Here is a 23,581-nt window from a genome sequence, read left to right on the forward strand (position 1 = left end):
TTTTTTTGTTTTATCAGCCTCCACTTGTCTGGAAAGGCTTTCCACTAGATTTAGGAACACATGGTGTGTGTTGTTTCGTGCTCATTCCGCCACAAGAGCTTACTGTAAGTGAGACTGGCCAATAACAACAGGGCACATAGTTGGCATTACATTTCATTCCAAAGGTGTTTAGTGGGGTCGAAAGTCAGAGCTCTAAGGGCCATTGAATTCTTTCACAGCAAATTTGGCAAATGATGCCTTTATGGACCTCACTTTATACATAGGGGCGCAGTCATATTGGATAAGGTCAGAGTTAAACCATTAACTCCCAGGAAGGGAAATCTCACTTCTCCAGCTTAAGAAGCACTACAGACAGTTGTCTGTTTCAAACAATGTGGTAACAGCTTCGGCCAACACCAAGCATAGGCATGGGTTAAAGAAATACAGAAAAACATGTCAGCGTACAAAATGTACTTATTGTAATGCCTCATTGGATAACTGGAGTTTAACAGCCAAAAGTAAATATAGTTGCAAGCAATGATGAGCATGCCCAAGCACCCTGCACCACTGCCACCCAGGTGCACCAAAAAGACAATGGGCTCAGTGGGCACATGCATTTAAAGACATACAAATATCATCAGGAAATGATCCTAGAAAAGAGGGAGTTTTATGTTTAGACCACCCTTAGCCGCAGATTCTGGAAACAAGCATTACACTATTGTCACTGAATACAATGTCACTTAATATTATGTCACACAGAAAGTTACTAACCACTCTTTGGCACGAGTTTAAAGCATTGCCACTGCTGACATGCTTATGATCAAAAATTCCACTGCAATTATGCATCCTTAATGTGTTGAGATCGGATAGGCCTGGTTTGTTGGAGATTATATAAATCCCTTAGAAGGAGTACATCAAAATCCATTTGGAAATGACCCAAAATAACTGACAGCTAAATTTAGTGTGTCTCTCAAGCATCCTAATGGCAGCACTTTCCAACCTGTCTGCTGAGTTTCACGACTTTTTCAGTATGTTAAGACACCCAAAAAGCCCCAAAAGCTGGGGGGAAGTACTTAGAAAAACAAGAGGGCTCTTCACACACAATGACATCAGCACTTTCAGAAACCAGAACTTGAGGACATCAATGCTTATCCTACTGATACTGTTACACACAAATGTATAAAGCAAGTTTAGGCATTAAAACCTACATTAACGATATTTATACAGAAATGTACGCGTTTAACACAGCTGCTTTACGAAGTGTTAAAAATGGAGCATATCCCGGCGAGCTAGACAAGAAATAAACGTGTTGGCTGAAGACTTCGTGACTTCGTACCTACGAGTTTCCGGTGAGGTCACGAGTGACACGTGTATTCAAGATGGCGGCGGCGACGACGGTGAGTTGAAACGACAACTCTTATGTTTTGAAAAATAATACTCGTCTGTTTTTATTCAGGCGCCGTGTATCTTAGAATACCTCTTAACACCGAGGTGTTTTATGCGCTTTGGACGTTTTTTGCTTTTAGAATAAGCCGCGGTGTTCAGCTTAGCTCCTTAGCAAGCTAGATAATTAGCTAGTTAGCTTGATATACATCTGGTTTAGCTAGCTGAACCAGATAGCACTCATTTGATTTGTAACGTTAAAAAGGAAAAGTAAATATGGCTTACCGATGTGTTTAAGAGTTCTGAAATTGTTTTTGGATATGACAAAAAGTGTTTTATGGTCGGTGCAACTCTTGTCATTGTCAGGATATCTACATTAATGAGATGTTTGCCTGTCACTTAGCTCTTGTGAAGGGATGCAGTTTTAACACTTCCTGGTAATCTCCTGTGTTTGGATTCCATTCAGTAGGTGAAGCTGGACAGGAATGTCAAACTCAGGTTTAATAAAAACGATTTACCGTTGGACCTAGAAAGATCAAAGTCCAGAGATTTAAGATTAAGATTCACAGTAACTTTTTGCTGTTGGGAAAGGGAATTTTCTTTTGTGAAAACGCACAAGCTTTCTTGTAAAATACAGTTTGTAGTTGCTTGAGTATTGTCGTAGATAAGGGGGGAAAACATTAGTCTATAGGCTTGTGTGAGGTAAAAATACAGACAAATTTGGAATAAAAATAATAGAGCAATACAATACACCATCTGAAATGTAACATCATTTAACTCATTACACAAGTGTGCATACAAGAGGTGCTATCAATCTAATTTCTGAGTTCACACCACACAGTTCGATCAATCTGAAAGAACTGTCACTGTTACCCAGGGTGTTCTCTGTGTTTTTATTTATTTTTTATTTTTACACTTTTACATAATAACTTGAATGTTCCTTGCTAATGATTGAATTCATGTGGATTCTTTCTGGAGTCGATTCTTGCTTTGTATGGGGGTTTATGTTATTTATATTATATATTTATATTTATTTATGAATATTTATATTTGTAAATTATAAATACTTATAAATATTTATAATTTATAAAAGTATATTTATATATTTTTCCAGTTTGGTGACAAAAGGAATAAAAAGGCTAAAACGTATATACACATCTTGCATGTGTGTGTACATAATTTAGCTATTTGGTTTGTTTTAAATACTGTAATAAATAATACAATGCTTCTGATCATTTTCACTTTGGGTGTGGCATTGTGTTTGTTCTGCAGGAGTCGTGGGTCGTTCTGCTGCTCCTGTCTCTACCTTTGGTCAAGCCATTCTATGTGCCTGGTGTCGCGCCTATTGATTTTCATCAGAATGACCCTGTTGAGATCAAGGTGCGCATGCCTGTTTTGTTTATGTTTTAATAAAAATTAATGATGGTGCATTTTTTTTTTTTGCCAATAACATTACAGATATTTTTACGTCTTTACTGGAATGCTTAGTTTGTTAAACTATTGTGCCACTATTAGACAAGCCAGTATTCATTAAATGAGCCATGTCAGAAAAGTCACCAACATAAATATTCAGCCAATAAACAGAAATAACCATGTAAAAGTTTAAGAAAAGTGGTTACAGTCATTTTCTGCTACAGTCATGGGCAAAATTGTTGGCACCCCTGACTTTTTTTTTTTCCTTCCAAAAAATCAAGTATTTATCACAGAAAAGTATTGCATTAACGCATGTTTTGATTTATGCATGTTTTCTCCTTGTGTGTATTGGAATAAAAACAAAAAAAGGAGGAAAAAAGCTCATTTGACATAAGGTCACACACAACTCCAAAAATGGGCTGGACAAAATTATATGCACCCTTTAAAGTTTGTGGATAAATAAGATTGTTTCAAGCATGTGATGCTCCTTTAAACTCACCTGGGGCAAGTGACAGGTGTGATATAAAAAATCACACCTGAAAGCAGATAAAAAGGAAAGAAGTTTATTCTTTGCATTGTGTGTGTGTGTGTAAGCATGGACAATAGAAAGAGGAGAAGAGAACTGTGTGAGGACTTAAGAACTAAAACTGTGTAAAAATATCAACAATCTCAAGGTTACAGTTCCATCTCCAGAGATCTAGCTTTGCCTTTGTCCACAATGCGCAACATTATCATAAAGTTTGCGACCCATAGCACTGTAGCTATTCTCCCTGGGCATGGATGAAAGTGAAAAATTGATGAAAGGTTGCAACGCAGGATAGTCCGGATGGTGGATAAGCAGCCCCAAACAAGTTCTAAAGAAATTTAAGCTGTTCTGCAGGCTTAGGGAGCATCAGTGTCAGCGTTAACTATCTGTCGACATATAAATGAAATAAAACGCGATGACAGGATACCCAGGAGGACCCCACAGAGACATAAAAAAGCAAGTCTACAGCTTGCCAAAATGTACTTGAGTAAGCCAGAATGCTTCTGGGAAAATGTCTTGTGGACAGATGAGACCAAGATAGAGCTTTTTGGTAAAGCACATCATTCTACTGTTTACCGAGTTTAGGTTGACAAAGAAAAGAACACAGTCCCTGCAGTCAAATATGGTGAAAGTTCAAAGATGTTTTGAGGTTGTTTTGCTGCCTTTGGCACGGTGTGCCTTGACTGTGTGCAAGGCATCATGAAATCTGAGGATTAGCAAAGGATTTTGGGTTGCACTGTTGGGCCTAGTGTCAGAAAGCTGGGTTTGCATCCGAGATCTTGGGTCTTCCAGCAGGACAATAACCCTAAACATACTTCAAAGAGCACCCAGAAATAGATGGCCACAAAGCACTGGAGAGTTCTAAAGTGGCCAGCAATGAGTCCAGATCTAAATCTCATTAAACACCTGTGGAAACCCTTCCAATATGAGAGACCTGGAGCAGTTTGCAAAGGAAGAGTGGTCCAAAATTCCGGGTAAGAGGTGTAAGAAGCTTATTGATGGTTATAGGAAGTGATTGATATCAGTTATTTTTTCCAAAGTGTGCAAACAAATTTTAAGTTAAGGGTGCCTGTAATCTTGTCTAGTCCATTTTTGAAGTTTTGTGTGACATTATATGAATTATTATTAAATTGGCTTCTTTTTTTTTTCTTTTTTTTTTTTTTTTTTACACACAAAGAGAATAAACATGTGTATAGCAAAAGATGTGTAAATGCAATACTTTTATGTGAGAAATACTTGATTTTCTGGATAAATTTAAGGAGTGCAAACAATTTTGGCCATGACTGAATTGTTGGCACCCCTGTTGGCCATTTATCTGGCATGAACATGACCGATTGACTGGTAACTGCCAAAAAGTGAAAAGGGAGAATACTACATTTAATTGTAGTTGATTCCAAATTTAGCTGTTAATGCCAGGTTAACATCCACATTTTTAAACTGATATACTCATGAGAGAAAAAACTGCTAAATTTGAAAAAGGGATAATAACTTTAAGGTGGGAAAGCTTTGATAATCAACATTAGTCACTTGAGGTAAAATATAACCTCGATGTAACATGAGCCTCTTCTTCACATTGATTCATTTTCTCAGTTCTTTTCTGTTGGTTGTTTTTTTCTTTTAGAACAATAAAACATGTAACAATGTTGTGTGCTGCTATTTGTACAATGTGTACACTGTATCACATCATAAACGTTTTGGCAGTTGATATCTGATTGCAAACGAAATTAGTTAGATTTATGTGTGGATCGCTCCCCATGTTGACTGAATGGGAGAAAGGCAGATGAACTGCATTTACTGTTGTTTGTTGACATTTCTTCTTCCTCAGCATGATCTTTCCAGGCACTAGAGCAAAGTTAGAAAGAAAAATATATAAAACACTTTATTAACATATATAAAACACTTTATTTATATGTCAGATGTAAAAATACACTAATGTCAGGAAACCTAAACTTAGTTCTACAGGTTACTGATCAGAAAGTCAAGCCTCAGCTCCAACAGGCTGCCGCTGTTGGGCCCTTGAACAATGCTCAATATGCTCCAGGGGAAAACCATATCATGTCTGACCCTGCATTCTGCCCCCAAGCTGGGATATGCAAATAATGAAATCATGTGCAGTGATGTACTTATGTGTGACAACTAGTTTAAAGGTATTTGTGCTACAAATGTTTCATGTGGTTGCTTCATAGATGTGAATTTCCAGGTAGCGTAATTAATAACGTACGTTATTTTTTTCATGTCTAGGCTGTAAAGCTCACCAGTTCCAGGACTCAGCTACCCTATGAGTACTATTCTCTTCCCTTCTGTCGACCCACAAGCATTGTGTACAAGGCAGAAAACCTGGGTAAGTTATGGAAAAGAAGAAATGTGTCAGTGTAAACATGACAGTGAATTAGACTTTTCTGCTTCTTTTGTTCTCATGATGATGCTGGTGATTGTTTTGATGGGTGATCAGGTGAGGTTTTGCGAGGGGATCGTATTGTGAACACACCATACCAGGTGCACATGAACCAGGACAAGAAGTGTGAACTGGCATGTGGGAAACCGGGGCAGCCCACGAAATTCGGTGCGGCCGACAGCAAGCTGATCGCCGAACGCATCCAAGAGGAGTACTATGTTCACCTGTAAGTTACTCAACTATTAACATAATGGCTGGTCTTTCACTTTTTCACCATCATTTACACCTCTTTGGCTAGTACCCACTAATCAGTGGCTTTTTACTGTGTGTGCATAAATTTACATTTTCTTCTATTTTTTTTTTTTAAAGCTTTTACAGAATCTGAGCATAACCTCTTATTGCACTACAACTTTTCTTTAGAATGGAGATTTCAGATATGGCTAAATTTGCTCAGAATAATTAAGTACATGACATCATTCGAAAAAAATGTTCATTCATGACCATATTGATTAAAATTCACTTAATTACATGTAATTATTGCTTAATTGCATAAGTAATTTAATTGCCTAAATATTTCACTTAATTAATCTAATTACAAAGTATGAACCAGTATAAATATTCCAAGCTAGAGGTTTGGCTTTCTGACGCATAATGCACGTAATGAATGTAGATAAACTTGACACCTTAGGAACAGTGATAACATGGCTCTTAAACTAACTGCAACTCAACTGTATGTGGACACATGAGCGTAATTCATATGTGCTTTTCAAAACTGAAAACAAATTACATTATACCTCTGAGAGGCGCTGTTGCACCCAGCAGTTAGCCCCATCTCAGGCTAAATTAAATTTACAAACATAGCTTTAGTGAAGTGGATAATGAGGTTAAGCTTTTACTCCGTACCTCTGACCCTGGGCCTTCAGGTAGAGCAAAGCTAAAAACTTTGAGAACCTCTAATTTAATGTAGGCCTTACACGGTATCGACACTTTGGGTTCTATTGGAATTTTGTAATTTGCAGTATAAATAGTTTGCAGTTAATAAATGCCAAGTTTAAAACATCAGGCATAATTTTACCATTGACTAACAAACTTTATATCTGCATCAGAGTGTTCTTAATGTCTGTTGTTTAAGGGTGCTTTGAGTCCATATTTACTTAGGAGTTTAAATATAAAACAAACGTAGCAAACAAACAAACTTATTGACCTAAATAACCATGATTAGAACATCCAACTGATTCTACCAAGAATCTTGCTGATGAAAAATCAGTGGCTGGCAGAATTTCCAATCAACCTGTAGGGGTGTACGAAAAAAAAAGTTATTTTCTAACCTCAATGAGGCACATGTAGTTTTAGAGATAGGGGTGTTCATTTGGTGGGACAGGCACTGGAAAAATATTTATATTTTTCAGAACTGCTGCAACAATGAATTTTAAACCCTTTTCTTTTTTAAATTTCTGGTTTTCCTTTGTAGTTTTCCACAGGTTTACCTTTGTTTTTCTCCTTGAGGCATCATATAGGACCCAGAAGTACTATGCGTCAGTATAGAGTGTCCAGTATAACTCCTCAGAATACATTCAACACCCAACATGAGCAAATATGAATCTTTTCTAAAATGGATACCTAATTGATAGTTTCATTTTACAGTTCACATTCGGCTTGAATCACAACTTGTTTTCATTAAGTACATAGCTTTACTTTTGTACCTTCTCACTATTAGTTAGTAAATGCATGATGTGGAGTTAGATTTACTGGGCTGACCGAGTATAATATGCATTACCAGTGTAAAAGGTTAAACATTTTTTTGCTGGATTATAAAAGCTATGTGTATGCAAATTGTTGTTTTCCCTGGGTTGAAAAGGAGTGCTTAATAAAGTAACTCCTATTATAATACTTCAGTAAACAAATTTCTTTTGGTTCAGCGCCCCAGTTTACCTGTTTACTGTATAGAGCAAAAGCAGAGAAGCTAGAGAGACAGCACATGTAGTGATTGCTGTTAGGTTTTGTTGTGGCCACAAACACAAGATAATTCATGATGATATCAGCCCCAAGTAATAGACGCATAGTTTATCCGCAGAACATTTAAGCAGACAACCTCTGTATAGCATCTTATGATGTATATATAGCATGTAATGTCTTTCTGCGGGTAACCCCACTCCCATCCGCTTGTGATACTAGTGATTATGTCTAGCCAACTGCTTACTGTAATATGTGTGTAATGTCGGTGTTATTATAGACACAGGAAGAAAGGACACAGGTCTTGCTCAGTGTCTTGAGCCAGTTGATATTGGCAAAGATTTGTGTTGCCATTTTTAACTGTTTGGATTTTTTTGCTTATGATGGATCAATGTATCTAGCACATGAATATTTTCTGTTCATATCTACTAACTAGCAAAATAACGTGTATTGCTTTGGAATTCTCATGTGGGATTTTCAATTAGAAAAATTAAATATAATTTAATGTAAAAACAGTGCAACTGTAATATCTATTAAAATTAGTATTTTATTTCTTAAGAGCATGTAAATTTGAAACATATGTCTGCCAAAGCCCTAATTCAAAACCAGTAACAAAGCACTTTCAGCAAGAAAACACAATCATCTTAAACCACACTTTTGTCTCCTTAGGTTTTCCTTATAAGTCCGTCCGTGTGATAGCAGAGGAAAATAACCGGTTTTAATATACAAACAATTCATAATCTGCTGATAATAAATGGTGCTTGTGGAACTGTATAAAAGCAACATTGCATCGTATCAAGGCTGTTGTACTAAACATCAGCATAGCTGTGATACAGTCGCATGAAGGTGCTGATATTCAGCACAACAGCACTTCCTTTTATCTGATTTCACTTGATTTTCAAAAAGTTAATATAAAAATCAATTTCAGTTTTCTATTACTTTTGGTAAATAATGATGCACTTTTGTATAATTCCTTTTTTAAAAATACAAATCAACAAACACAATTTTCTAATAATTGCATATATAACATTCATATGTATTTAACAGAATTGCAGACAATCTTCCAGTGGCCACCAGGCTGGAGTTTTACCCGAATGGAGAGGCAGGGACAGATGAAGAACAGAAGAGAGACATGGTTAAAGATGTCCAGTTTGAACATGGCTACAGATTGGGCTTTACTGACAGTAACAAGGTAAGTACACTTTACTGCACATATTGCTAAACAAAAAACAGCTGCATGATTCAATTGATGATGCAATTTCTTTGATCTTTCTTGATTAATTTATTTAATTGATTTGCTTGGTCAGTTTGTAATCCAGATCCTTTTAACATTTTTAATTATTTAGGTAAACTTTAAAATGTTAAATGGCATAAAATCAATGAATAAAAAAAAAACCTAACCCCACAAATTTTGCCAGAAAAAAAAAATCATAAGGGTATTGACATAACATTTAAGCAATCACCAACACAAGTATTTTTTTACAGTAGTTTTTGCTCAAAACTGTGGGAAATATAGTTACTTAAGATAAACCAGACAGTAAACATTAATGGAGGTAAAACAAATAAATAAATCACAATGTCCAAAAAACTAATCAGCAGTCCACCCATGATTCACAGTTCTACTATCCGATACAATCGCAAAATGACATATCTACTACCGCAGAACATTATTGAGTATTGTCTAGTGCTAGACAACTTATCACATCAAAATTGCAATATGGACTTATTTATTTAATAGCAAAAGGCTTCAATTTATTACTCACAGTACATGCATAGTGTTTGTCTCATTATATTATTTATTTGTTGTTTGTTTGGAGAATTAAATAACAAGAATTCAATAAAAAAAAGATATAAAATTTTGATTTAAGGCAATCCTTACTACAATTATTTAGTACATTTGGATAAATGTTAGAAAACACATTACATTTAATAGTTAAATATCACAGTTTAAATTTAATATTAATTATCCTCTTCAAATTGTGAACCCTAGTACTAAATGTCTTTCCTATTTTAGTTAGCATAAAGAAGCTGGAAGCTTCAGTTCTACCAAATTATGAGTTTTGCTTAACAAGTCATTAGCTGCCTACATCCTGTACACTCAGGGAGGGATTTACAAATATTTGGTCAGAGTGCAATATGTATTAGAAGAATACATAAGTAGAATCCTGTTCTGCTTTTGTTCGTGTTCAACCAGTAGAGCTGGGTTGAAAAGCAGTTGTCTGAAAGTACTCCCAACTACATACTAAAGAGAATTTTTATACTATTGCATAAGAGAAGTCTGGTGTTTGTCACTTTATTAAAGCCAAAAGTGCTACTGTCTATTCGGAACAAATGAGGCTATAATTTGTGAAACTCAACCCTGTCGACCTTGTTTGCTGTTTCTACTTAGTGTTTCTTTATTTAAAAATATTTCTGAAAAACCTTAGTCTATATGAAGTTTACAGCTGGTGATGGGTTATGGGAATCAGAAACAACAAAACTATATCAATATATACTGATTGATGTAGATCTTTTAATTTAATATTGGTAAGAAAATAAGTGCAAAGTCTTGCTTGCATTTTACAGCTATGATACTAGGGTATTGTTTAGTAAATTAACATGTCTTCTGTTTCCTGCAGTACTATTTGCACAACCACCTATCCTTCATTCTGTACTACCACAAAGAGAAGGTCGAGGATGTAGATGAGCATAATTACCGTGTTGTACGCTTCGAGGTGGTGCCGCAGAGCGTCAAGCTAGAAGGTAAAGTCTTCACTCAAACAGTTTAAAGAATAAGTCAAACATGCTGCTTTTTAGGGCTGCAACAACTAATCGATAAAATCGATAATTATCGATAATGAAATTCGTTGTCAACGAATGCCGTTATCGATTAGTTGGGCTGCTCACGTCACTGAGGCGCGCGACCACAAGGTGCACAAATACACACAGATACACAGCCGCTCGCGCAATGGAGGTTACAGAAGCGTCTGCAGGAAAAAGCACGCGCCCCGAGTCCTCCAAGGTATGGGAGTGATTTAAATTAAACGCCTCTAAGAAGACAGTAACCTGCACGCTATGCAAGAACGAGCTTTCACGGCATGTCATGCACGAACACTTAAAAAGAAAACATGTTGGTGTTACGGATGGCGAAACGTCAGCAACGTCAAAAACTGTATCTCTTCATCGTGTAAAAGTTTAAGTTCCTTTTAGTTTAAATTTTTCATGAGATGGACTTAAAGATCTAAAATTCATTCCAGTTACACAATATTACCATTTCTCTCAAACATTCCAGGGTGGCCTTTTATTGTGGGCAGTATAAGGTACACCTGTGCACTACTCATGATGTCAGATCAGCATCTTGATGTGGCACACCTGTGAGGTGGGATGGATTATCTCAGCAAAGCAGAAGTGCTCACGATCACACATTTAGACTGATTTGTAAACAATGTTTGAGAGAAATGGTAATATTGTGTATCTGGAATTAATTTTAGATCTTTAAGTCCATCTCATGAAAAATCGGAGCAGAAACAAAGGTGTTGCGTTTATATTTTTGTTGAGTGTGTGTGTATATATATATATATACAGTATATACAGTCATGTGAAAAAATTAGGACACCCTTTGAAAGCATGTGGTTTTTTGTAACATTTTTAATAAATGGTTATTTCATCTCCGTTTCAACAATACAGAGAGATTAAAGTAATCCAACTAAACAAAGAAAACTGAAGAAAAGTCTTTTCAAGATCTTCTGTAAATGTCATTCTACAAAAATGCCTATTCTAACTGAGGAAAAAGATAGGACACCCTCACATGTATTCCCTCTTAAATTGGCTCAGATCTCACACAGGTATATCACACCAGGTGCACATAATTAGTAGATCGTTACTCTGCATGTTGAATGAGGCTTGCCCTATTTAAACCTCAGACATTTAGTTTGGTGTGCTCCTGACTGTTGAAGTGAGAGTGAGCACCATGGTGAGAACAAAAGAGCTGTCAGAGGACTTCAGAAAAAAGATTGTAGCAGCCTATGAGTCTGGGAAGGGATTTAAAAAGATCTCAAAAGATTTTGAAATCAGCCATTCCACTGTCCGGAAGATAGTCTACAAGTGGAGGGCTTTCAAAACAACTGCCAACATGCCCAGGACTGGTCGCCCCAGCAAGTTCACCCCAAGAGCAGACCGCAAGATGCTAAAAGAGGTCTCCAAAAACCCTAAAGTGTCATCTCGAGAACTACAGCAGGCTCTGACTACTGTTGATGTAGAAGTACATGCCTCTACAATCAGAAAGAGACTGTACAAGTTTAACTTGCATGGGAGGTGTGCAAGGAGGAAACCTTTGCTTTTCAAGAGAAACATCGAGGCCAGACTGACATTTGCCAGAGATAAAGTTGACAAAGACCAGGACTTCTGGAATAATGTTCTTTGGACAGATGAGTCCATAATTGAATTATTTGGACACAACAGCAGAGGACATGTTTGGCGTAAACCAAACACAGCATTCCAAGAAAAGAACCTCATACCAACTGTGAAGCATGGAGGTGGAAGTGTCATGGTTTGGGGCTGCTTTGCTGCAGCAGGACCTGGTCAGCTCACCATCATAGAATCCACGATGAATTCTACTGTGTATCAGAAGGTGCTTGAAGAACATGTGAGACCATCAGTTAGAAAATTAAAGCTGAAGCGGAACTGGACCATGCAACATGACAATGACCCAAAACATACTAGTAAATCAACCAAAGATTGGCTGAAAAAGAAGAAATGGAGAGTCCTGGAATGGCCAAGTCAAAGTCCAGATTTGAATCCCATTGAGATGCTGTGGGGTGACTTGAAAAGGGCTGTACGCGCAAGAAACCCCTCAAACATCTCACAGCTGAAAAAGTTCTGCATTGAGGAGTGGGGTAAAATTTCCTCAGACCGATGTCGAAGACTGGTAGATGGCTACAAGAACCGTCTCACTGCAGTTATTTCAGCCAAAGGAGGTAACACTCGCTATTAGGGGCAAGGGTGTCCTATCTTTTTCCTCAGTTAGAATAGGCATTTTTGTAGAATGACATTTACAGAAGATCTTGAAAAGACTTTTCTTCAGTTTTCTTTGTTTAGTTGGATTACTTTAATCTATTTGTATTGTTGAAACGGAGATGAAATAACCATTTATTAAAAATGTTACAAAAAACCACATGCTTTCAAAGGGTGTCCTAATTTTTTCACATGACTGTATATACTGTATATATTATATACTACATTTCATTTAAGGTTTAAAATGTCAAAATTAAAGATTATTAAACTCTTTATGTGGCTTTTGCATTTTTAAAAGTTTATTTTTATACATAAATAATACCCTGATTTTTTTTTTTATAGTTATAAGCGAAATATCAAATTAAAGAAGCGGTTAGGTTGTATCCGATTAATCGAAAACATAATCGTCCAACTAATCGATTATCAAAATAATCGTTAGTTGCAGCCCTACGGCTTTTAACATCATTGAAAAATATGAACCATATGACATTGCTTCAAAGTCCAATTGAAAACCTATTTTTTCTGATTAATCTCTCTCACAAGTGGTTTTCTCATGACAACACAGCTGTTTAGTGCCAATCCTGGTTGGAGTTCTGATTACACTGTATGCAGAAATGCTCTTACTTTTATTATTAAACATAGCTGTGATAGCTACAGTTGTTGTTTTTTTAGGACGCAACTTACAGATAACTTAAATTCATGATTATTTTTTCCCCTGAAATTCATCAAGGCTGATTCTTCAGCATTACCCTTCTGGGTTTTAAGAAGTTGTTAGACACTTTTTAACCCAATTCCAGTAGTTTTAGCAATCTCCTGTTTTTTTTTTTTTGTTTTTTTTTTGTTTTGTTTTTTATCCTCCTGAAACACAGTAACAATTTATTATGGCCTCAGCATCTGTTTGTCAACATGGTTGTTTAAGAAATGAGAAGCTGCTCACTTCATCATTTAGGGTTAAAAGGATTGTTGCCAGCTGAAACATTAATCACTGGATGTGATTGATGTGAGTGATTTAAATCGAAATATGATTGTTTTTTGCCCGGGCAGTGTGTACTCTTATCATGAGGTTATTTTTGTTGTTTTGTGCTCCCACTAACCAGGAGCATTGGTGCGCATTTGAGATAGACTACTGTCTTGTAAAACAGCAAGTGAAAGACAAGCCACACTTATAATTAATGCATTTTTAAAAAGTGAGCATAAATGTTTAATTTTCTGTATAATTTCTTTTATATCTCTCTTTAGCTTCCATGTGCACTCTTTTTGTCAGGCTAATGATCTAACCAATGAGTATAAAATCTAACATATAAGTCTGTCTTAGACCTGAAAGCTGAATCAAATGGTGCATGCACATTACCGGAGGCAAGTAGTTCTGCTCCTCAGGAGATTGATCCAGCCAAAGAGAACAGTGTGCTCTTCACTTACTCTGTGCACTGGGAGGTGAGACATCGGCCACTTTTTTAGCAGCATATCTACTTTTCCTGTACACTCCTAATGTCTGTGTGTCTCCTCTGCTGGTGTGTAGGAGAGTCAGGTGAAGTGGGCGTCTCGCTGGGACACTTACCTCACTATGAGTGACGTACAGATTCACTGGTTCTCCATAGTCAACTCAGTGGTGGTTGTATTCTTCCTGTCAGGTACAAATACTTGTATAAAATGTATGTATGAATTATGAACGGAAGTAACAAGTAGACTCTAAACAACATATCAGTTTTATTAACATATGATATAACATTATGGAGACTGTAGGAACATATTATTATTATTATTATTATCATTTAGTAGTATAGAAGCTTTCCATGTCTTCATGAATCATAAGTCATCATTGTATGAGTGTGGTAAATAGTCCTTGTATAAGTTTAAAAACTAATTTTCTTGGTGGTTTTTAATGTTTGGAATTTTTAAGCATAAGATAATCCTCCATTGTGGAGGAACAGCGAAGTTAAATAAAATTAAAGCAATAAATAAAAAAATAAAAAATAGAAATAAATTTAAGTAAAAAAAAAAAAAAATTGGTTTTGGGGTCAGTGTGGTGGATAAAGCGTAATTCACATAGATCTGTATGTGCTTTAGAATCTTCTGATGCAGCTCATTGAGAGAGAATTGTGGCCAACAATACCAAAGAAGTAATATTCAGGAATTCCACCAGACTAGATTTTCTTGTTACAGCAGCTCATGTGTTCATCAGTGAATGTGTTTGCAGGCATCCTGAGCATGATAATCATCAGGACCCTGCGGAAAGACATAGCGAACTACAACAGAGAGGATGACATTGTAAGAGATTCATGTCTGCCTCTGTGCTTGCCTTAAAGTCTTCTCAGTTTGCATTTTCTTATGATGTATAATTCCCTTCTTTCTCAGGAGGACACCATGGAAGAATCTGGCTGGAAGAACGTTCACGGAGATGTTTTCCGGCCACCACAGTATCCCATGATTCTTAGTTCTCTGCTGGGCTCTGGGATCCAGCTCTTTTGCATGATCCTCATTGTTATCTGTGAGTAGGACATTAATCCAGATTAATGTAAAGGATCATAAAAAACTACCTGGGAGAGAAAATCTAATAACCAGCGTGGTGTGTGTGTTTGTGCAATAAAGTCGTGGCCATGCTAGGCATGTTGTCTCCATCTAGTCGAGGGGCTCTGATGACCACTGCCTGCTTCCTCTTTATGTTTATGGGGTAAGATAAGCTCGTGTTTGTTACTACATATGTGTAAGTTTGCTGTGTGCTTGTGTATGTACACATGCCTGCCTGTGAAGCATGCATTTGAGATTTTATATTAGTCCCTGGCTTTTTAATGTTTGTGGATTTTTTATTTTTTTTTCCAGTGTGTTTGGAGGCTACTTTGCTGGCCGACTGTATAGGACTCTAAAAGGTCACAGATGGAAGAAAGGAGCCTTCTGTGTGAGTCATACAATACAAAAAACCTTCCATAGCTACACCTGCCAAACAAAGTATTTACATAAACAGATTCTCTCAGTGATTTTGGTGCTTGTTTGTATCTTGAAACCACTTTTCCTTCATTCCAACTCAAGGGTGGTGCTCGGGGTCGCGCCTCTGTGGTGCGAACTTGTTTGTCTGATGCATCCATAGGGGCTTGATTGGATTGAGACCTAGGAAGTTTAAAGTTTGGTTTGGTGACTGCGTGTGTAACAAGCTGTGGTGCTTTGGGTGTTCCGTTTTTTTTTTTATGGCAAGCATTTAATTTTTCTGGGATTTTGCTGCATTGGCTTTTCTGTGGGATTGGATTAGCCAGGCTAGACTTTTCTTTCTATAGGCATAAATGAGCCTGGGATGCCCATGATCCAGTCACCAGTTTACTGGTATAGAACTGGTAATCAATGTTAATGTTATGTGGTGATAATGTTAAGGCTGAACAGTTGATCTTTAGTTGTTCGGAAACATTTGACATTGTAGTGTGTATATAGTGCAGCAGTCGATTTGCAATTTTAAGTTCATAGGCTATTTACAGCATTAAGACACATCGCACCATGGTCATGTCTATTAAACGCACAAACATGCACAAAATGCAAACTGTTGCTTTGCACAGGCAGTTGGACATTGAGTTTATTTGTTGAACATACTTGTTGATCATGAATCGTACCAAACGGTCAGTTTTAAGGACCTTCTTTGAGGATTTCTGGATGATCTAGACATGTATGTGTTTTTGAATATACAGTGATTGTTGTCAAGAGTTACGTCTCTAATCACCCCACAGCAGAAAGTTTTAAAGACAGATGGAGCTTGGTGGTACATTAGAGTTTGAAGTCTGATGGACGGAGATGTTTAGACTTTTTTTCATATAGTGGACATCGTTTTACACTTCAAGGTGTAACATAAAGTGCATGGTATGGGAGCAATATCAGTTGTATAGCTGCTCTGCACACACTTATGCATAGTGAAAATGAAGTATACTTGTGCGTTAGTGCAGATTGAAACAAATTTTTATAGCATGGTATGGTTTGCTCTGCTTTTTTGGCAACTTGCTTATTTATGTCAGATGTTGTGTATGCTTATGCTTTCTGTAGACTGCGACCCTGTATCCTGCAGTAGTGTTTGGAATATGCTTCGTGCTAAACTGCTTTATCTGGGGAGAGCACTCCTCAGGAGCTGTGAGTATATGTACAGTCTCACTCTCCTCTCACACTTCATGCTAATTTACACACTCATTTTGCTTTTAAAACATAATTTTGCTTTAACACACACTAATGTGTTACTTGTGTCTCAGGTTCCATTCACCACAATGCTGGCGCTGTTGTGTATGTGGTTCGGTATCTCAATGCCTCTGGTCTATTTGGGCTACTACTTCGGGTTCCGCAAACAGCCCTACGACAATCCAGTGCGCACCAACCAGATCCCACGCCAGGTCCCAGAGCAGCGCTGGTATATGAACAAGTTTGTAGGGTAGGTTTGTCCTTTATATACCAACACAGTACTGGAAGAGCATACATGTTCTTGCTACTCAGGTGTGTTTTAGTGCTAACTTCAATAAATGTAAGATTTTATGACAGTTTGTCAAGAGCCTAAAAGCAATAGCTAGATTTATTGTTCTATTGACACTGTTATCTGCTGTCCTTAAATTGTAGGATACTGATGGCTGGAATTCTCCCATTTGGTGCAATGTTCATTGAGCTCTTCTTCATCTTCAGTGTAAGTTTTTTTTCCCAAATTAGCACAGTTCTCATCAACCTGCTTTAACCTGAATTTTTAATTTCTTTTAAAATAACTGTATTTAAAAATAATCTATTCATGTAAGTTATTTATTGTGGCATGTTTTCACAACAGCTATTAATATAAACAGGTTTAACAAACATTTTTGCCACTCCTATCCTCTAAACTTGCCGGATATAGGGCCAGTTCCTACTTTTACAATTTTTACTATTAAGAGGATATTTGAGTTCACAAATCTTGATGAGCTGTGGGTAATTGTATGGTAAGATCGTGATTTGCCAGGATTGGTGGTTTACAACTTGCTTCACGGGCTACCAATTTTTTGAGGATGTTCGAAAAAATTGCATCTGAGCTATGGCTTTTTTATAACCCATAAGTCTGCTGACAGTCCATTGTACAGTGGAACCTCGAATTATGAGTAACGTGGTTTACGAGTGTTTTGCAAGGCGAGCAACAATTTTTAATAATTTTTAACTTGAAAAACGAGCATTGTCTTAGTTTACGAGCACCGAGTATCATGTTTCATGCATGCGCTTTTTGTTTTAACAACGAGCGTTACGTCATCACAAGTGAGCCAAGGGTTTTTCTCTCTCTTGCAGCGGAATTGTAGGTAATCGTCTCTCCTGCTGGGTGAATACACACACACAAGCTGTGTGTGACACACATTAACGGAGAGACCGTTTTTAAAACCATTTAAAAATTAGCAAGGAACATCGCTAGTCACATTCGCGTGAGCGCATACTAACAGGATCACTACTGTAAAGTAAAACAACAACAACAAAAATTAAACAGCTCCTCACCTTTGAAAACAGTCACAACAGAGAAGAGTTTGTGTGTTTGTTTGGCAACCTGAGAGGAGGGGAGCTGTTAAGCCGAGACCTATCGTCTCTCCTGCTGAGTCTTAGTGCCTGCAGCGTTTTTAAGTGTGTGTGTTTGTGTCTGTGTAAGGCAGAGGGTTTGTGTGTTTGTTTGGCAACCTGAGAGAAGGGGGCCGTAAACACGAGCGAGCCCCCTTTCAGCCCCCCTCCTCTCAGGTTGCCAAATAAACACACAAACTTCTCTCTGTCGCGATTGTTTTCAAAGGTGAGGAGCTGTTTAATTTGTTTTTTGTTGTTGTTGTTTTACTTACAGCAGTGATCCTGTTAGTATTCGCTCACGTAAGTGTGACTAGGAATGTTCCTTGCTAATTTTGAAATGGTTTTAAAAACGGTCTATCCGTTAATGTGTGCGCGCGCGCAAAAATCTTTTTTGTGTGTAAAATGTGCGAACGCACATTTTACACACATACACTCTGCGTGCACAAACGAAAACCCTTATCTGTCTGGATTTATTTTTTATTTTTTTTAAGGTAAAGTACAGGTTAATTTGTTTTATTTTTACTTTATATTTTGTATTAATTATATTTATGTATTTATTTTTTTGTGCTGTAGAACGAATAATTTAAGTGTCCATTATTTCCTATGGGAAAATTAAATTTGGTTTACGAGTGTTTTGGAATACGAGCCCACTTCCGGAACGAATTAAGCTCGTAATCTGAGGTTCCACTGTACTTTTTTGCAGTCAGGGCACATGAACTGCACTCAGTCCTTTGTTTTTCACTTTATAAAAAATACAATTTTGAGAATTGCTTTTGGTGTTAGGTTTTTGGTACATGCATGAGCAAGGAAAGGACGTACAAAGATTTTATAATAATAAAAAAAATTCTAAATTATATATAGATAAATATAAGATAAAATATAAGATGAAATATAAATATTGTAATCCAACCAGGACTTTTGTTTATTCAGAGTAATAGAACAAGTTATGAGAGTAAAACTAGATTTATTTTTCTATATAATCCCCTACTACACTAATGCACTTCTCTAGTGCTTGGATGTCAGCAAAGTGGAAAGTTTTGTAAGTAATATCCATGATCGGACTATGGCCCAAACATGTGAAAATTTATTGAAAAGAAGTCAGGACTTTATGGGGATGTGGCAGTAACTCCCAGCTGAGTTCTTGTAATGTACAAATGGGGCAGCTGGCAAGTAGAGGTGTATTGTCCTGCAAAAGCAGAACGCTTTTTGCAAGCAGTCCGATTAGAAAACTTTCTACGTTGATGTTATCTAAGCACTAGTGGAACACTGGAAGAACATAACTCTCATAACTTTGCATAAAGCAGGAACAGCCAGTCAAGAACATGCCATGGCAATAAAACCTATAAAAAAATGTAATACAAGATATGTTTCAAGTTTTTTAAATTTTTGTTTTTTTATGTAATAAGTTCAACCCTTAAAACAAATTATCTTTTAGTCTACCTGGGTTGTGTAATTCAGTGGGAGTTTACATTTTGCTTTTCAGTGAGATTGTTTTTGTTTTTCCTCCAACCAGGCTATCTGGGAGAACCAGTTTTACTATTTGTTTGGTTTCCTCTTTCTGGTCTTCATCATCTTGGTGGTGTCCTGTTCCCAGATCAGTATTGTTATGGTCTACTTTCAGCTCTGTGCAGAGGTGAGTATGTGCGTGTGTTCTTTTTATCATTTATCAATTCTTTCATCATGTGCGCAATCTGCAACTGCGGACTGAGCAAAACTAATGCTGGGTAACGCACTGGTGCCTTTGTTCTGCTGATAGCATCAGTTTAAATTGGACTGGGGGGGAGGCGAGGGGGTGGGGGGGCGGGGGGGTGGGGGGGTTCTGTAAATCGAGGTTCCTGTGTGTAGTGTAATGTATGTACAAGTTGTGTGTGTGTATGTGGATGCTTGTGTGTGCATATATATATATTTCTGATTTATTTCTGTAATTCAATTAAAAAAGTAAAACTCATATAGATTCATCAGACACAGACTGATATATTTCAAGTTTTTTTTTTTTTTGATGATTGTGGCTTATAGCTAATAAAAAAAACAAAATTCAGGATGTTAAAAAAATTAGAATATTTTGAAAAAGGTAAATATCTAAAACTCTAGTAACTAGTGTTGCACTCTAATCTGCTTGTTCAAATAAAAACACGTGCAAAGGTTTTTTGAGCCTTTTAATGGTCTCTCAGTGTGTTAAGTACGCTGGCTGTTCAAAGTGCTGTATCTAAGCACATTAACGGAAAGTTGAATAGAAGGAAGACGAATACCTGGTTTAAGGACACTGTGTATCCCTGTGCTTGATTGGCCAGCAAACTTGCTCCACCCTAAACCAAATTGTCTAAAACACAATATGACCACATGACAATCTGTTATCACCCAAATAAGGATGAGTTTCCTGATGAGTTTGATTCCTCTTAACGTTTTTTCCTATTTTTTAAGTTTTTCCTTGTCGCCTTGGCTTGCAAATCAGGGGCAATCTGATCATTTAGATTGATACACATTTTCTCACATTTCATGCCCTTTCCAAATTTTATTTTTATTCTATAAATCTGCTTTGTGACAATGACCATTGTTAAAAGCGCTATACAAAATGAATTGAAATTAAATATAGGATATATGGGGTGTTGTGAAATGGTAGATGCAAAACAGCAGACCCAACAATGCAGAAGAGCTGAAGGCTGCTATCAGAGCAACCTCGGCTTTCATACCACCTCAACAGTGCCACAAACTGATCGTCTCTATGCCACGCTGCATTGCTGCAGTCATTCATGCAAAAATCTTTATTTTTTTAATTGGTCTTAAATATTATTCTAATTTTCTGAATTTTGGGTTTTCTTTAGATGTAAGCCGTAATCATCAAAATGAAAAGAAATAAACACTCGAAATATATCAGTCTGTCTGTAATGAAACTATATAATATAATGAGTTGCACTTTTTGAATTAAAATTTCACTATTTTAATTTTAATTATCTTAGCTTTAATAGTTTAATTAGCAGTTAATTAAAATGTTCTTTCATCATAATCAAGGTTAAAAAAATTGTTTAATTGATCTTGATTTGATGTCACATTGCCTAGCACTATGTGCATTTTGTGTTTTTGTTTACAAAAAAATGGTCATATCTGCATGCACGTTTGCCCTGATGTAAATGTTTATTGCATATTATATTAGTAACCTTGCTAATATATTAAAGTACAGCAGCAATGAGATTTCAGATGTCAGCTGATTCATTTAGTAGTGATGGTGCTAACATTGCCACTCACTTTTCTTTGCAGGATTACCGCTGGTGGTGGAGGACTTTCATAGTGTCTGGAGGTTCCGCCTTTTATGTGCTCATCTATGCTGTTTTCTACTTTGTTAATAAGGTAAAAATGCTGTAATGCAATACTCTTAGACTAACGTAGTATATCAACCTTTTACAATCATTTAGTCTTATTTGTAGAGGTTATGTAGCCATGCGCACACACGCACTACCAGTTAAAAGTTTGAACACATCTTCCAATTCCATGGTCTTACCAGATTTCTATTTCTTCCTAAATGGTAAAACAATGCACCCAAAATGTGTAGTAATTTATGATCAGTTGGTACTGGTGTCTGATACGTATACTTTGAAAAGTCTTCATAATGAATGTACTGTTAATTGGTGATTTTGATTGGAGGCTTTGAACTCTAAATGAACAACTTGTCTACAACAGAGGTAAATTTTGGTCTTGCTTTTCTGGGAAGGTCTTCATGAGAGCCTTTATCGTTATGGTTTTTGCAAATGTACATGACAATACTGTTTTTGTAAGATTTATTTCAGAACAGCTGAACTTCATGTCTTTAATTAACAATTGACCCATGGTGTTGTTGATACTTAATTACTTAATTCTATTTGTTATTTCATAGTTTAAAAAAAAACAAAAATGCATAACTACAAATTAAATGCAAACTGATGTTCAAACTTTTGACTTGTACTGTGTGTGTGTGTATGTATGTGTATGTATGTGTGTATTTTTATATATATATATATATATATATATATACACCACACACACACACGGTAAAATAACCAGACAAAGACATAGTGCAACATTTTTTAAGCAGCCAGGATTTATAACTACAATGAATGTAATGCAGTTTAACCTGCACCCACAGGGAAAATTTCTCTCTCTCTCTCTCTTTAATTGCTTAAACAAAACCATGTGTGTATTTACAGGGCCTCAGTTCTAAAGAAAAAAATTGATTTCAAGTTATTTTTATTGCTCTGGCCCTTGAATATTATTAGGAATAAAAGTTAACCAATGGCTAGATAGTTTCAGCAATTTCATATTAACATCATTTACCTCTCTTACAGCTGGACATCGTGGAGTTTATTCCTTCCTTGCTGTATTTTGGCTACACAACCCTGATGGTTTTATCCTTCTGGCTCCTGACAGGAACAATCGGCTTCTACGCAGCCTACATGTTCATACGCAAAATATATGCCGCAGTCAAAATCGACTGAGCCACAAACCTGCTTAATTTTGTTACTTTTGTTCCTTCTTCATTTATTTTGTTTTACCTTACGGTTTGGGCGAGAAAGCACTGAAGCTAGTGTGAGTGTATGTTCATGGCTGTATCTTGAAGCAGGTTATGTGCAGCCTGACCCCCTGTGGACTGGAGGAGAAAACATACAAGTGGTTTGTGCACAGACGTGTCAGTGAATCGCACAGTGGCTCCTCCACTGAAACAGATTGTCATGGATTTTGGAATTGTCTTTTTATTATTTAATTCTGACTTTCTTGTTGCACACATCATGTGGGCCAAAATATGTGATATTATTTACTGTTTGTTTTTTTTTGGCATTGGAATAAGGGTGAGGGAGAGTAAAGATGGATAATGATTTATAGCATATCCTTTTACAGACCATAGTCATTTTTAAAATATTCTTAATATGTAGTTTGAACCTGCTTCTAAGTATTTGGTTTAAACACTTGTTCGTTATACAGATTTGTGTGTGTGGGTGTGTGTACAGCATGCTGGAGGCAGAAATCTGTAAGTAGAAGGAGTGTGAGCTGATGGTAAAATCATGTGGCACTGAGAAAATGAGATTAAAAACCACAACTTTGTCATACTGGTGTTTTCCCTGTAGCCTTATGATTATGGGCATATTGACATGCCCCGGTCAATATCAGCTTATTTTACAGTATAAAGAATATAAACTTTTTAAGGTAATCCTAGTTGGCTCCAAAGATATTGGCAAAGTTGTGCAAGGTGCATGGGTGCAATGGTGTTGATCAGTAGTAGTCAAAAATTTATCTTTTTGTAAAATGTAACAGAAATTGAAGCTTTACCAGAAGTAAATTTATCTAACCACAAACATAACTGGTTTTATAGTCCAAAGGTACGTAAACATTCACTTTTTTTCCATTACTAAAATCTACTTTTTTTTTAGGCCTACTTTCCAAACACTCTGTTA

At 36.6% G+C, this 23,581-nt stretch overlaps 1 protein-coding gene across 1 annotated transcript; it reads left to right on the forward strand.

Moving 5' to 3' along the window:
* Positions 1–1,358: 1,358 nt before the first annotated feature.
* On the forward strand, positions 1,359–23,236 carry tm9sf4 (transmembrane 9 superfamily protein member 4). The gene is made up of 18 exons (XM_053482549.1): positions 1,359–1,376; positions 2,635–2,742; positions 5,543–5,642; positions 5,754–5,922; positions 8,697–8,841; positions 10,268–10,391; positions 13,957–14,075; positions 14,161–14,272; positions 14,839–14,909; positions 14,997–15,129; positions 15,231–15,312; positions 15,462–15,537; positions 16,662–16,745; positions 16,862–17,037; positions 17,220–17,283; positions 19,675–19,794; positions 21,417–21,506; positions 22,478–23,236. The coding sequence occupies exons 1-18, from the start codon at positions 1,359–1,361 to the stop codon at positions 22,625–22,627; spliced, it is 1,941 nt and encodes a 646-aa protein (XP_053338524.1). The 3' UTR covers positions 22,628–23,236.
* The last annotated feature ends 345 nt before the right edge of the window (positions 23,237–23,581 follow it).

The sequence above is a fragment of the Clarias gariepinus genome, chromosome 22 (genome assembly GCF_024256425.1).
Source record: "Clarias gariepinus isolate MV-2021 ecotype Netherlands chromosome 22, CGAR_prim_01v2, whole genome shotgun sequence".
Lineage (NCBI taxonomy): Eukaryota > Metazoa > Chordata > Actinopteri > Siluriformes > Clariidae > Clarias > Clarias gariepinus.

Excerpts from the sequence above, each read along its gene's own strand:
- tm9sf4 (XM_053482549.1), top strand. Across the intron at positions 10,392-13,956 it reads GCAGAGCGTCAAGCTAGAAG|ACCTGAAAGCTGAATCAAAT; the intron begins GTAAAGTCTTCA and ends AGTCTGTCTTAG. Across the intron at positions 15,130-15,230 it reads CATGATCCTCATTGTTATCT|TCGTGGCCATGCTAGGCATG; the intron begins GTGAGTAGGACA and ends TGTGCAATAAAG.